The sequence below is a fragment of the Diprion similis genome, chromosome 10 (assembly GCF_021155765.1).
Source record: "Diprion similis isolate iyDipSimi1 chromosome 10, iyDipSimi1.1, whole genome shotgun sequence".
NCBI classification, from domain to species: Eukaryota; Metazoa; Arthropoda; class Insecta; order Hymenoptera; family Diprionidae; genus Diprion; species Diprion similis.
This window is the reverse complement of record NC_060114.1, coordinates 7,339,438-7,355,125: the sequence shown is the minus strand read 5'-3', so window position 1 is coordinate 7,355,125 and position 15,688 is coordinate 7,339,438. Positions and strand designations below refer to the sequence as shown.

Below are 15,688 nucleotides of genomic sequence, written 5' to 3'. Positions count from 1 at the left end.
GTTATTCATATATATTTGCAGAGACACTTTTTTCAAAATAACTCTATTAGAATAAATATTTTTATTAGTTTCAAAGAAGTAATCTAGGAAATTCATATTTACTTCGTTGGTATGAAGATGCAGACTTTATAGTCCGGGAGCCAGCAACATTTTTGTGACACATTTGATAAAGAATAATTTCATTATTTTCGTGTTATATTAACGCCTTCTTGACATAAAATCAACTCCTGCCGGCGCACCAGCGGGACAACGCTTATCAGCAGCTTATCAATGTTGTTAAAAAAAAACGAGTAAATGACATACATGATAAAAGCTGAAACTTTACCTATCGTTTAATGACATATCAGTTAGAAAAAAAATCACCTCCTGCCACCTGTATCGTAGATCGATGTACTCCTGCCATGGACCTAATGATGTGAAAAAAAAAATGACTTAAATGATAAAAGCTGAACTTTTTTTTACCGGTAGTTTATTAATTGAGAAGGCATAAAAACTTATGCTGCCAGCTATTCGTCGGAACCTGGCCTCGGCAGGAGGTTGTGAAGTTGTTGTTGGATAAGTGACACACAGTACAGGAACGACTCTGAAGGCATCTCAAAAAAATATTTTTCATCTATTTTCTCTCATTTTTTTCGGTAAATGATTTTACAAAAACATTATAAAAATATTGATATGTATAAAAATATTTATAAGTATGGAAATATTGATTTAAGGGAAGGGTAAGGTTTTTAAATCCGAAAAAAGGCACATTTTCATGATTTTTTTTTGCGCCGATATGAGTAATATTGTTTCATTCATTTTATATATATATATATATTATAGTATAACTTCTGAAGTATATTAGAAAAAATGTTCAATAAAAAAAATTGATAAATATGCCCGTGACAGCGAATCTCCGGAGGCGCCTTGAAAAAAAAAAGTTGTTTTGTGGTGAACATGATAACTCGTTACCGGATCATCTGAAACAAAAAAATCGATATGCGTTTTAAAGGTGGTAACGGAGTCTTTGAGGAACACGAGTTTTTATATTTTCCAAAAAACGTCGATGTTTTCGGTAATTATCAAAATTTTTTTGATTTTTTTGTATTCCTCGACAGAGTACGAAATTCTGGATAACATGAAACAAGTATCATCGAAAAAGTTCGAGAATTAAAGATTTATAAAATTAAAAAAATATTAAAATATTTGAACGCCGAACGATTCTGGAACATCACGTCCGCTGGCCTGCACGATTTCATTTGGATTCAGTCATATAAAGCGTCGATGAAATAAATAACTAGAGCCAATTTCGAAAAACTTCGCTCACTCCTAGGGTCGTTGACATAAAATCTTACTAAGACTATTCAAATATCGCGGGCAACAAAACCACTGTTGATGAATGCAATCAAAACTTTATAGATATAGGTAGTTCTACTTCATCCAACCTGTAGTTTGCACCTGGTTTCCATTTAAACACGGTCTCATCTAAATCTGCTGAATGTGACGTGGTGTATATCATATAAATGTCGTTTTATACTACATTCAGGACTACTTTTACGAATATTACCACTCCAGTAGAAGAACCGCAAAAAAAAAACGCAGACCTGTGTAATCGCTTCTGCGAATATACCTACATGCATAATGCGTGTACGCGGATTGACATGGGTCTGATTTCGTGCTAGTATTGTTACGTCTTACAATCCATCCACGTATTTAGGAAGTAAAACAGTTGCATTTTGTATCCTTCATTATTATTATTATTATGTATTCACTTTACTATATTAATATCGTAGATCTTGTTTAGTATACGTATATATACCTATATCCTCTATGTACAATTATTATACTTTAGTTATAATTATTGATCGTATAGAATATTTTTTTTTCATTTTTTTTTTTAATAATCGATTCCTTTCTGCATTCTTGAGTAGAATTTGTTTGAAAAAAAAATAATAATCATAATAATTCAATGAACAAGTAATAAACCTAACATCAAGTAATGAAAGAGCTGCTCAGTCGTTAGATCAGGCGTTTTGAAGATAAATTTAAATCCGTACACCGTGACATCATATTTATTACTCAACGTATTCATTTGTCAAAACGATTCTGGTTAAGTTAGATTTTTTGGCACCATATATTATCGATGAAAATTCCGAGAGCAATAAAATTTTAAATTCGGATAATTTGAATGCATTATATACCTGTAAATATAGTACGTACATAATTCGAAGGATCGTCTGGGAGAATATCTTTTAAATTATCACCGAAAATAGAGAAACAGCAAAAAGGAAATCATTGAATAAAAAATAAATAATATTTTTGCTAGGTAATATTTGAATATAAATTGCAGAACCTTTGATAAAACTATGAATTTTAATATGGGCAACTCGGTGACGAGAAACTGGGGATTGAAATATGTTTCTTTATTCAAAATTGACAACTGGCCATCTAAATTATTCACTTACTATCGAAAAATGAGTCAAATTTCATCTATCATAAAGTTTTCCGCTTCCTCGATGGTTGAGCCGCGCTGATGTGTAGGGATAGCTGTAGGGTTAAACAAATGAAAAATAAATCTTGTAAAAGCAAGAAATGCCGACGGATGTGGCGGGGAGCTTGGGGCTATCCGATAATAATTAACTGGCTATAACGACGTAGGTAACCGGAGAACAGCTAGCGTCCGTTCCGTCGGATACTCGGACCTGTTCGTGCTAAGTAAAAAGGACATGTGGGACGTCCTCAAGGAGTATCCAGCGGCCAGGGTACGACTGGAAGCAATCGCCGTAAAAAGACTGGAGAAATACAAGAGGGCACCGCTTGAAAAAGGTAAAAGTCGTTGCGTTTCATTCTACTGAAGAGGTATAATTCTATTTTCCTTTACTTGTGCGATATCGCATTTACCAAGTACCGAAGACTGCATAACCTTGATCAGCTGATCGCACTTTCGGTGCCATATTCTTCAGATCCACTCATATATTAGATCGCCGTTCAGGGTTCAGGTTAATATTATCCTTTTATCGGCTATCGATATTGTATTGTACTGATCAGAGGAAATATATTTTTGCACGAAACTACCTCAGAACAATAATTCCAGGCGGGTTATATTTGCGATCCTCAAATGCATTCGCTGCATTGACAATAAATCGAGCGCTATTTAGTTCCGCTTGACACCATAACCCAGAGCAACAGGTGCCAACGTAAAGTGCGGATATAGGGTTGCCTTATAGAAGCACGCGAACATCCCTGAAGAAGGATTTTACACCCTACATAATCGTAAGGGTGAACGAAATTCCTTTAAATTGAGAGGATGGATGGAAAAAGAGGATGGTCAATACATACATATGTGTATATTTAGACAAGATCTATCTGCAGAAATCGATATTTAAAAAAAAATATGCAGTTACCCAACTTCTACTCGATCGATTTAATTACACTACCTAGCTATTAAATTTTTCAATATTCAAACAATCTGATTTACAGGCATGAAAGGAATTCATCTGGTCCATTTATGTATTACTCCTGTGACAGTTTACAGTACACCTGTGTCCCAGTCGGACATATTTGCAAAGCGAATCACAGACCGCAAAGACTCATTGACGTCAGTGATCAAACGGCAAACACAACGCCAATTGTTAAAACATTCATGGGATTTAGTGCAGTCGAGTCTAGATTACATGGTCAATGGATATGAGCATTCAGGACTCAACGATCAAACGAATTCCGAATTTTGTATTCAGTGTATTTAATTACGCTTATAGGCATATAGAAATCCTGCAAAAAATTTCCGATAGATAAATACGGTCTTATTCGAATTTGTATACAGTTTTTGTTTCCGCATTGTATTCGTAATGGGATTTCCTATAATTTGGATATATTTCGGATAGTTTCGGATATAATAAGAAAACAAAAACCGTTCACGAATCCAAAATCCGTCATTTTTACCGGAATTGTTTTTCAAATCTGTTCTCTCTCATCTCTTCCAAAAGACTTTAGGGGCGGTTCAAAAAATACGTTTGCTTTTGACGAGGCGGGGGCGGGAAGGGTGGGGAGAGGGGTCAAGGTGTAAAGCCATGGGTTACGGAGGGGTGAAAAAATGTGACGTTCGGTTTTTCTGTATAGAATTCGTGTTTTAGCACAAAAATTCGGCAGAGAAAGAAATGAAGGGCTGCCTATCTCTATTCATAGCCATACGACAAAATGGTTTCTATTATATATAGGGGGGGTCTATAATCGTGCAAAAAGTTAACGTGTTTGTCGAATGGCCCTTTATCAGTTTATTATTTTTTCCGCAATCGAATTTATTCAATACCTAGCACCTAATCTACCGCATTATACAATAGTTATAAGTGAAAGGTTACTTAAAGCTTCATTAGTAGAGTTTGTATAGTTCTTTATTTCGTTAATTATTTTTTTGACAGTGGTTCGACATGTGCTTATGCTGTAATTTTCGAGTATCCAGTGGCAGAAAAAAAAGTCAGTATTGAAATTCTGAAAGGTCATAAATCCATGGGGTTTCGAGGACATCAAAAATGTCCGCACCGGCTGCGGATCGGCTTTTGATAAAATGCAACATGGCGGATCAGCCGGTTAACGACGGTGTTATCATAATTTACAGCGGCCATGGGTAGGTGCCAGAGCACACCCGGCTTGGTGGAGTCGCGGGGTCGGGTTCCCCTCGAGGAGATGTGGGTCTCGGCGCTGGAAGCGCGGAATCAGGCGCCGATGTTCGCGTCGGCGGTGCCGGTAGCGATGGTGGCGGCCTCTACGACGGCGGCGCACTCGTTATTCTCTCCCTTGCCGAGTCCAGTCGCATCGCGTTGTCAGCAAAGTAGCCACGGTAGCGGCGCAAACGCTGTGGCCGCTAACAACAACAACAATAACAACAGTAACAATAATAATAACAATAACAGCAATACTAAGAGCATGGAGAGCTCCATGAGCGCTACCAGCAGCGGACACAGCAACGAGGATCAGAACCAGAGGCCGCCTATTACCGGTGCTTCCCTCCAAATCTTCAGTGGAAAACAATCCTCGCCATCCGGTAAGTCCCCCTATTCACGCGGGGATCCCTCAACGGCATAATACAGCGTAGCGATAAGAACATACCTTTTTTTAGCAAATCCTTGCTTGATCGCACAGTGATATATATATATATATATCCCAAATCTACTTCGGATATTTTCTCGAACGTATCGGAACTCTCAGATTCTTGGCTAGGTACGTTTGAACCGCAGTGAAGTCCAAGAAGGACGATATAGGGATTAACGCGAGCGAAGGAAAGATCATCGGTGTGTCCGAAATAACGAGCGAGAACAGTCGACATCTTATACGAGCGTGTGCGATTGCAAACTTAAATAGTATTTATTCATTCAGTGAACTTACAAGGAACATCAGTTTGGTGTCCTCCTCTGATTTCAGAGTTCTGTGTAGAATATTGAAAGCTAAGAGACACGTGTTTGGTTTTTGATGTTATTTTATAGGGTTCTTGATGCGCTTGGTGGATTTGAATCAAACTAACACTGTAGTTTTCCTATTTATTACAAAAAAATTTCAGTGTTGGTTTCATTCAAATACATGAACCGCGTCAAGAAATCACCCCGTTGAATGCCCATCTTTGGGGTTGTTTCATCCCTCTAAACTTTTTGCCCCAGATAAAGAAAAATACGCGTGGCTTAGTTTTCAGTGTTCGAAACGAATCAATGAGTAATCAATGTTCGAAATTGATTTGACTGTAAGTGACTATTCAATCACTGCAAAAAATGAATGGATGAAAATAAGATTATCAAAGAACCTCTAAGGATACATACGCCTTGTTACAGAACTTTGTACAGTTCATTAAAAACATCGGTTTTCACCTCCTATATAGTTTAAATCCTGCAGTGGCTATACCTGCAGTTTGTTATCCTGTGCGACCAGATACTAGCCGCCTAATCGAATCAATTACATTTGTATGAATCTGCAGGGCAACGCTTCATCAGTCATATTCTCTCATTTTACACAGGAACGTACAATATTCTCTATAGATACACTATGAGAATTACAATTAGATCATGGCATTAAAATGGTTTGTATACGAGCCTCTGGTTCACGTAACCGTCAAAACTGCATTCGTACACAATTTTACCCCTTTTCCATCCATACCGCATCAATTAGCATTATTACTTATGAATTTGAATGAAACCACCTCTCGTCCTTTTTTATTCGCCAGTACCGCCATCCTAGGTGTTAAATGCAGGTCTTACATTTGTGTTGCACGTATTTCTTAAGCATCAATATCCATACATGTGTGTACTTGGGATTTTACAGGATTCTAGTTGTAACGAAGAGTTAAATGATACGTCACAGCACCGTTTTCATGCAGTATACGTAATTAGAAGAATATGGCTCTGGACTCGGTAATCAGCTGATCGTTTTGAATAAATTTTAACCATACCAAGGCACACATAACCTCGCGCAATACGATGGGGTTTCATTTTGTGACATCAAATAAATTTAGCTCGAAACTCGCACTAAATGATCGATTTTATATTAAAACGCGACGACGTTTTTAGCGTAGGATATTGACTTTCAGCCGAAGAGAATTTCTGAATTTAATTATACTAAAACAAGTACGATTCACATCTACTGCAGCAATTCACTTTTCTTCAAAATAATGTTGTGACATGTCATTTTACTCCTCTTATTTTATTATATAATCAGGGAGGGTTTCTCAGCTAGTATTCGCCATCACTGATTACTTTGTATAACTAATTACATCGGGAATGAAATCGGTATCGATTTTGCTTCTAATTACAAGTGAAGTATGTAATTAGTATCGGGTGTTCTTCTAATTATGAATGAAATTAGAAACGATATTTCTCCTCATTACAAACAAACAATTTAATTAGTATAGTTTTCATTTCTAATTAAAAACGACAAACGTAATTAGAGTCGGTTTTTCTTCTAATCACAAATTACAAAAGTACTTGAAATCTTTTTTTTAATTGTAATGCGCAAATGTAATGAGGATCGAATATCTCTGTAATTACATTTTCAGAATGTAATTGATATTATTTTTTGAAATACTTAAAATCATACTTCAGGTATATATGGGTCATTCGATGTCAGTGGCAATCGTTTAATCAACGACCTCAGGTATGTATTCCATGTTCCATGTTTTCACGAAGGGAAAGGAATTCCGGAACCAACAAAGTAGATTATGTTGTAGTTCATTCACTTCAATCTAGTATCCCTTATTTATTCCAAATACGTTGAGTTCAATTCAACAATTTCGGTTGAGTTACTTTGTTAAAACGAATTAATCGTTTATTGAAGATAAATGAATTTTAATTAGAAGAAAAAACCGATACTTCTTACATTCGTAATTTGTAATTAGAATAGAAACCAATATTAACTACATTCTCAAGTTCTAATTCGTAGACAAACCGATACTAATTACATTCGTAATTTATAATTAAAAGAATAAGCCATACTAAGTACATTTGTAATTTGTCATTAAAATATTTTTAATTACAAATCACAATTTTAATCAGTATTTCTTATTGCTTTAATTACAAATAAAAATTGTAATTATTATTTCTTTTTGTTTTAATCGCGAAAACGCCCGACACTGCAGCTCTCAGCTAAAGCAAATATCTCCTAAGAATTAGTAGAATAATAAAATGACTCGGTCAGTACAGGTAGATGATTGCGAGCCCTTCGCTAAGCGGGGGAGGTGGAGGAGGAGGTTGTCTAATTAGCTCTCAAGTCTGGGCCCTTGTGTAAAATGTTGGCGCTGCTTGACCAACGAATTCGCTTTCTGTCACAGGAACAACCTGCAACAGCACGAGTCCGCTGGTGCAGTGTGAGGGCGCAACGCCACTTCTGGGAACGCACGAGGCGCTCCTCGCTGAGATAAAGCGTCTCCGTGAGCGTCTAGTGACACTGGAGACGGAAAACGCGGCGATGAGCGTAAAGCTGAACCAGCAGCAGTGGGAGGTGGAGCACAGACTAGCCGAAATCGAGATGCAGATATGCGGCGCGAGTTCGTCGTCGAGTCTAGAGGACAACGAGCGCAACCGTGAAAGCATCATTTAACGAGAAACATGGCCGCGTGAGCGCGGCAAGAACAGAATGGAACTAGTTAGACGGTACGTCGAGGGGCGATCAAGCTCTCGGAATAGCGAGACGAAGTCGATCGGCAGTCTCAGCCAAAGGTTGTTCGAGACGGACGGTGAGGACGAAGCGGCGGAGGAGGACGAGGAGGAAGCGTGGTACTCAGGTGCCTGCAGGGGCTCGAAATCCCACCCGGGCAGCAAGTCGAACCTCCTTCTATGTCGCGAGTGTGATTTAAGGTCAAGGTGTTGCGAGACGCCACCGGCGAATGGGACAGCGGGATTCCCTACCAGGTGCATAGACGAGGGAATGGAACGGCCGGAGGAACGGAACCGGAAGACGATTAAGAGTTCGATTTTTCCTACAAACATCGAGCGTGATCTGATCTGCTTCAACTGTCAGACGCCGAAACTTTGCCCGCAGTGCGAATACTGCAGCAGCGAAGTGTTCGAGAGAATAGGCACACCTCTAGACACGGAGGAGATTTCAAGGCGGCGCAATTCTGCCGCGTCTCAGGCCAACGATCGCCTTAATTACCTCGCCAACACCGTCGTCAAGATACAGGTTAACAGTGAAGTTCTCGGCATTGACTCCGACGTTCCGGAAATGGAGGCGATCGGTTCTTCGATTAGAGTTAATAACGGAAGTGATGGCAGTGTTGATGCCGATGATCAACAGCGTTCCATGATCGTCGATTATCTTGTCAGTCTCGACGAGATTAAAACAAGTGCCGATCCCGCGTCGGTAACGGGTAACGGAAATGCAGCCACCGATCCAGGTGCAAGAAAATTTAACGGAACACCTCAAACTAGATACATAAATTACATGATTGTACTTCTTTTGTAAATACGGTGGATATACCTAGATGGTTGTTATATATACATTATGTATAAATAACGTATTTGATTCGGGTGGGCAAATTATGCATTAATTGACTACAGTGTTTTTTAATCTCATTCTAATGTTTTTTTTTCCTTCTTTTCTCTTTGATCATCTCACTCCACTTCTGACAAAATGCAATCGAGTCTGGAACTAAAGCTATAGTCGGTCAAGTCGGTTAAGTCGCGTGACAAAACTAGAATTGTCCAACTATCACTTCCGGTTCAATGTCGGTAAGTATCTCGGTCGAGTCTGGTGTCAGACTCTCAATTTCAGTGCAACTCTCAAGAAAAAGTACCGCATCCACGCCTGAAAGATCGATTACAAAAATAATTGGAAAAGGTATTATTTTACCTCAATTTCTAAGTCTTCGAACATTGTTTTCCGTCCTTGTACGTCACAAGCCATTTCACTGTACACTTGAAAATGCATGAAGCCAGATATGATTTTTCAAAATTATTAGTTTGCTTCTCCTTCTCCTCTTCTACATAAGATGATCAGACTTGAAAACAATAAACAAGCGGGTCTAACTACATAATACACAGCCACTGCTACGCTGTTGCGTGATAACAATAATAACCAATCGAATATAACGACTATGAATATAGCACATTCGGATAATAAAGATTGAAATAATGTATACTCTAATGTTGTAGTACGTTCAGTTTAAACCAATCGCGTTGTAAATATGTTAAAAACAATGAATAAAGAAAATAATAATAAGACATCAATAATGATAATGCTAGTAATATTAATATATGCCAAAGGAATAGTATTCGCGGGTAATAGTCATAACAATAACAATATTAATATATTGAATAATTACCACGTAGAAAGTATATTAAATTATAACCACCAGGATCACGCTAAAAAGTGATTTCGTTCGCTAGAAAGTCAATGATCGTTTTTTACCAACCTGTATCAAAAAACTTTTGTGGGAGGCAGGCAGCCCTAAAATAATTTAACCTTACGCAAAGTACCATAATAGTGACGGTTTGTGGTCTGCGCCATTGAGCGGCGGTTACATATTCACTTTGCTAAAAAAAAAAACCCAAAGAGAGTGCAAGCAAGTCGAATAAATATGTAAAGAAGAAAAACGAATGAAAATTATGACGAGGCTACTTCACCTGCGGGTTTTGAAGTATTTAGATATACCGTATGAAGCGTATTTCCTGCAAGCGCAATAATGGATTTTACGTCTGAGACTCATGATATAGATTGTTCGGGACCAACCTTAAATTACCTTTTCCAACCTTAGCTATCCGACATGACTCCTATAATGTATTACTTCAATTTTCACCTCCAGGTTTTCATTATCTCGACCCCGGAGTATCAATATCAATATTAATCCTAATAACAACGACGAAAATAAATAGTCATGCATTTCAAAAGCGATAAGATATTAATAATAAAAACACGCCCGACATGGTTTATGCACACCATGATTACGGTAACCTTGATTATTTCCTGATTCGTAAACTCATTGCAACAGCTTGCTTAAGAGATGGCTCATCACTCTCGTAAAAAAATGCGTAAGTATAAGTTTCACCAATTGTACAGACGTCTGTTGAAAGTGGATACTGATCACGTTGCAAAATTTTTTCGAAAATTATAGTTATATGTGGAAAAATTTGAATGAAATATTTGATATAAAACACAGGTAAAACTTAAGTCATCAAGAGGGGAAAAATCGTCGAGACAAATTGAAGTGCGTAAAAAAAAATAATAAGGCCGCCATTTACACTCTCCATTTCAATTTCTGTCCTAAGATTTTTTCTAACATCCGTCTAGTTTAACCTCGTATTAATATCACTCGTATTTATATTTTAATGGACTTTATTATACTTGTTAATATAATAATAATGACACAATGTTATATATGAGTATGTATCTCTGTAGTACTTTGACGGGTTTGTTTCTCCAAATTGGAAATTATGAGCATCAACGTCTGTCACCAAGAATCTGCCGATAATATCCGTTTGTAAAATATATTCTAAAACCTATAAACACGGAAACGAGCACACACAAAACACACGTAGGTATAATTATTATATGTATACAATATGCAGTTTAGTTCCAACTTCTAAAAACGAATGTACGATAATAAATTAAGAAATCCTCGTAATACCACTTACGAACTTATGAGTATTATTATATATCAGATATAAACAATAAGTATGTACTAAATGTTCACCGTATACAATTACGTAATCACGCCAAATCACTACTGCATCGAAAATTCAATTCTTTAACAATTCTTATAATAAAATGTATTTTATAATTATTATTCCAAAATTATAAATATATTATTCGTAATCATGATATTGGGTATATATTACATAAAAGACATTAAATATTCATTGAAACTTGAATAATAATAAATTACTCTGTATATCGATTTTTGTATGATATTCATACAAATATGTATTATACTCGTATAGATACCATGAATTTTACGATATTATTACTATCATTATCATTATTATTATGATTATTATTATTATCATCATCGTTTCTCAATTTTTGATCATTCTAATTATTTCACATTCCTCGTGGAATATTTCAACAAATTTCTTTCGATAATTAATCTTATGTGTCTCCATATGGTATACATCATATAGCATTATATACATGTATACATGGGTGACAAAAAAGATGTATAGAATTGTATTTAAAATCGTATTGAGGAGACAATTTGCTGTGCGGTATATTCTAATTACCTTATACACTGTAATAAATTGTATCGACGTATTATAACTAATATGTACTGCCATATTTAAAAGGTGACTTTCGTATTATATTTATACAATATAACATCAAGATAAAATAGAATTTATATAATATATAAATATAAATACATAGCTATGTGTATATAGAGTGTTATTATTTTAATATAGAAAATCATTTCCGAAGCTTGATAATTAACAATATTAATGATAACAATAACACTTCATGGCGGTAAAATTTCCAGGCCTTTTCTAACATGCTGGTGTCCTGAAATTATATATGTATCTTTTCTCTTTAGGCAAAAGAGTTTATAGTATATTGTATACATGTCCTCTTTTTTATTTAGAGAATTCTGTCTCAACGTCCACATTTTCAATTCTGCAAACTCCACTTGATGACATGATAATTCCATAAACTAACTCGTATAATGAATATAGATTCATATACTTACACAATGAGTTTTCCTAGGCGTGAAACCACGGTCGCGAAACAATTCATGCGCCTGATTTAGGCAATCTCCCATGAAGAGTACAGGAAAGAGTCGTAACTCTACACGTTGACTGAAGATGTCATCGGAGTTCGGACTCCTTTACTCTAAGTCCCCCTAGTCTATATGAAAACTTCTGTTGATTTTGGGGTCCTTTTCAGTAGTACCGAATTCTGCCACACGCAGTGCTGATGTACATACGATGTGTGGTCAATTATCGGCAATGGAGTTGGAGGGTTTGGAATCTCTTTTACTTCGTGTTGAACTACATGGTTGACAACTGCTGCGGCCGGTATGACAATTTTAAATTGTTCTATATATTTTCTACGCACCTTGTTCATTATATATCCTTACAAATATTACTATTCATACATGAGGTTAGCTGGATTTATGTATACAACATTTTACTCGAATTTCAGGCTCAAAATAAAAAAAGCGTATATTAAATTATCGAAAATTTATATAAAATCAACCTGCGGTACATCAGTCACACGCACGATGTAGGTTATGTTTATGTATTCCGCGATCGCAGCGCCACCTGGATTTTTCTTCAATAGTAAAGTCACCGCCTCCTATTGAAATTCTGCTTGAGTTGCACGACTTGTGTGTAAGAGCGCGCCGTGCTTCGTACTGAAGCGTTCTACGGACAGCCAATCGGATACGCGTAAAGAGAAGCTTGACCGGAATTCGTTGTAGATGCAAGGTTGTACCGTACGGAGATAGTAGACGAGCCTTCTAATTTTTTTGGAAACTGAAACGTTTATTGAAGCGACTACGGGTGGAGTAGAAAGGACAAAATACCCTCGTATTTCGCTAACAGAAAGTGGTTCAATATTTCGGGAAAAAAGGTGACGCTGTTAATAGTGTGGAACTACTATTTTCCGGCTAGCGGGAACATTCGAATCGGCTTGAAGTCGCACAGCTCCCACACGCCTTATGAATAGTTACAAAAGCGGATTTCATACGATAAGAGATGGGTTTTATTAAAATTCAACATCACTGGTATCAGAAATACTCAGTATATTTCATAAAGCACATATACCTATGCTCATCAGAGATCGACAGAAAATTTCGATGGACCTAAAATTATCATTATTATAAATATTATTCAAATTACAACTGTATACAGTAACCTGTATGAAATAGATTAATCTTATCAAATATTGGATATCGATATAGTTGTATAGTGGTCATGTGTAATGATTTGTTTATAATGAAATTATGAATAAATACATAACACTAACAGATATTGCAAGTACATCATATAAATGAATGAATAAATTAACATACATAATATCTGACCGTATTTAACGTAATATACCTATACAACATAAAATCCGAAATGCTTGTATAATCTTATGCAGGAGCAAAACAGAATGTCATTACTGCATATTAAATAATTAAATACCTGATCCTTACATCGATTTGTAGATTTATCTATTATCATACTTTTATTGGGTTGAAAAGGTAAAATTATGATCACAAATCAACTTTGAAATTCAACGATGAGAAATATTTATTTGTAACCTTGCTCTCGCAGTAGTATGAAACATCTTGGAAAATTATTTTTATGGGAATCCAATGAGTTTCTTTTCATTTCAAGCGTTACCATTTTACAAGGACACTGCAATTAGAAATTTCTCGATTTAAACGACACATTGTGAAGAAGATAAGGTAAATATCTCGTTATATTATACACTATCTTAAGTCTTTCTACTTCGAATCAGTGGCCTGGAAAAACGAGACAAACTGGTTCTTCTTTTCACCGTTATTGATCACGAGCCTCCGCCAGAATCCGAGTCGCCCATGACTTCCCATACGGGACTGTTACGCCAGTTGCCTCCCTTGAAAATTTCACGGCGCAGCATTCTTCACAGGCCCGCATCTCGCGATCCTTGAGCCCCGGGAGTTTGCAGGCATGCATTGCAGTTCACCGAAGGGTAAAAAAAGCACTGTTCTACAAAACAAATGCAAATTCGCAGTTCACGAAAAGATGGCTAAAATCCATTAAAGCGCGTTAGGGCATTTGAATAACGTCATTAACTTATTTATAAAAATCTGACCGAACTAACGGGATCAGTATAGAACTGGGCTCTTAGTCCAAATGGATGAATCAGAATCTCGCTCTCTAGCCTGGGCTAAACAGCCTGGGCCATGAGTATCATCTCAATAACGATCGCAAAAGGCTGCCAAAGAAAAACGGGGAACGATGATAAAGCTTAGAAAGTCACTGGCCAAACGTCAGCCATGCAGGTGTGGATTGTATGTGCCCGAGCCGGGTGGAGTAGATACGCACCTGAAGGTTCAAAGGAATCGAAGTCTCGAACCCAAAGTCGCACCGAGATTAACGTCCAATTGCGAATTCTCCGGGATTAAAAATTGCAGCGAGAAGCGGTCAATTGGCAATTTTAAATCTTTCTAAATATCATGAGGTAAAAACTCCTAGTTATCATAGTTTTTCGAAAAACTCGGTTTGCGAAAGGAGCGAGGGATCGATAGTCGGTGGTCGCTGGGTTCGAGGCTGCGTCGGCGAAGCCGTGTGCGCATGTCACTTTCCTACAACGATCTCTTTCTGTCGTGGCATCTGGAGGTGAGTGGTCGTACGTGCGTGCTCTCTGTTACCGTTTGGTAATCCGTCGAAATCGAAAACAAAGTCCAGCCATCGGGGCTCGGATCGAGGCCAGAACCGAGCCTCAAATCCCGGGCGACGTCGCCCTCGGTGTAGTTTAACGATATATCGCCTGCTTCGGTCAAAAAACTGGCGATTCCGGCCGGCTGCTGCTTCTCGCCCTCGGCCGCATGCCGACTTCAAGCTCTCCCTGTACTCTACACCCGGCGAACTTCCGAAACTCCGCAAAATTCGGGCACAATTAAACAAATTCGCTTCCTCATCCTCTAACAATAAACTCCTATTTTCATCGCATCCAACCCTAATCGGCTTCTCTACCTCGTTTATTGCTTCACGTAATGGCGGTGAGTTGTCACCGCGAGTCGGGCTCCCTTCGATCACTGTACAACCTTCTCGCTTTCCCCTCATTCGTTCGTGTATCCGCTTATCCTTTCAGGCAAAGGACCTCGAATTATATTGCAATGCCTGTTGACGTTTTTGACGGTAACTCGCCGACGAGTCATGGCGTATTCTTATACAGCTAATCAAATATGTACATATGTTGCAACGTGACGCAATCGCGTATCGACGTGTCCTCTCACAGTTTCCGACTATGATCAATGAACTGCCGTTATATTGTTCGGAAACGAGAATCGCCGCGATATTCCCGGTTCGGTATTTCGCTGCAACGCTCCCTTCCCTTTCTCTTTCCCTGTGGTTCTCGGGAAGAAATGTCCTCCATCTGCAGTTCTAAAATGGCCGCGCGAACCCGTAAATCCCGCAGGGCACAAGCAGCAGTCGGTCTTTTCCCTTCTGGAATCCAGACGGATGACTTTCGTGTTGGTCACGTGCTGCAAGAGTTCATCGTGAAGAGCGGAATTTTAACGACTTCTTTTGTTCGTACTGTGTTTCAG

The 15,688-nt window shown here is 37.7% G+C and overlaps 1 protein-coding gene across 5 annotated transcripts in view; it reads left to right on the top strand.

Moving 5' to 3' along the window:
- LOC124411552 (cyclic nucleotide-gated cation channel alpha-3) overlaps window positions 1-8,055 on the top strand; it is a 66,546-nt gene extending 58,491 nt beyond the window's left edge. For 3 of the 5 annotated variants that reach the window (XM_046890740.1, XM_046890738.1, XM_046890737.1), the window contains exons 11-13: window positions 2,638-2,805; window positions 4,595-5,020; window positions 7,787-8,055. In XM_046890740.1, the coding sequence (XP_046746696.1) occupies window positions 2,638-2,805; window positions 4,595-5,020; window positions 7,787-8,055 (863 nt within the window). The remainder of the gene's footprint in view (window positions 1-2,637; window positions 2,806-4,594; window positions 5,021-7,786) is intronic. The other 2 variants (XM_046890739.1, XM_046890741.1) reach the window with 2 other exon arrangements.
- The last annotated feature ends 7,633 nt before the right edge of the window (window positions 8,056-15,688 follow it).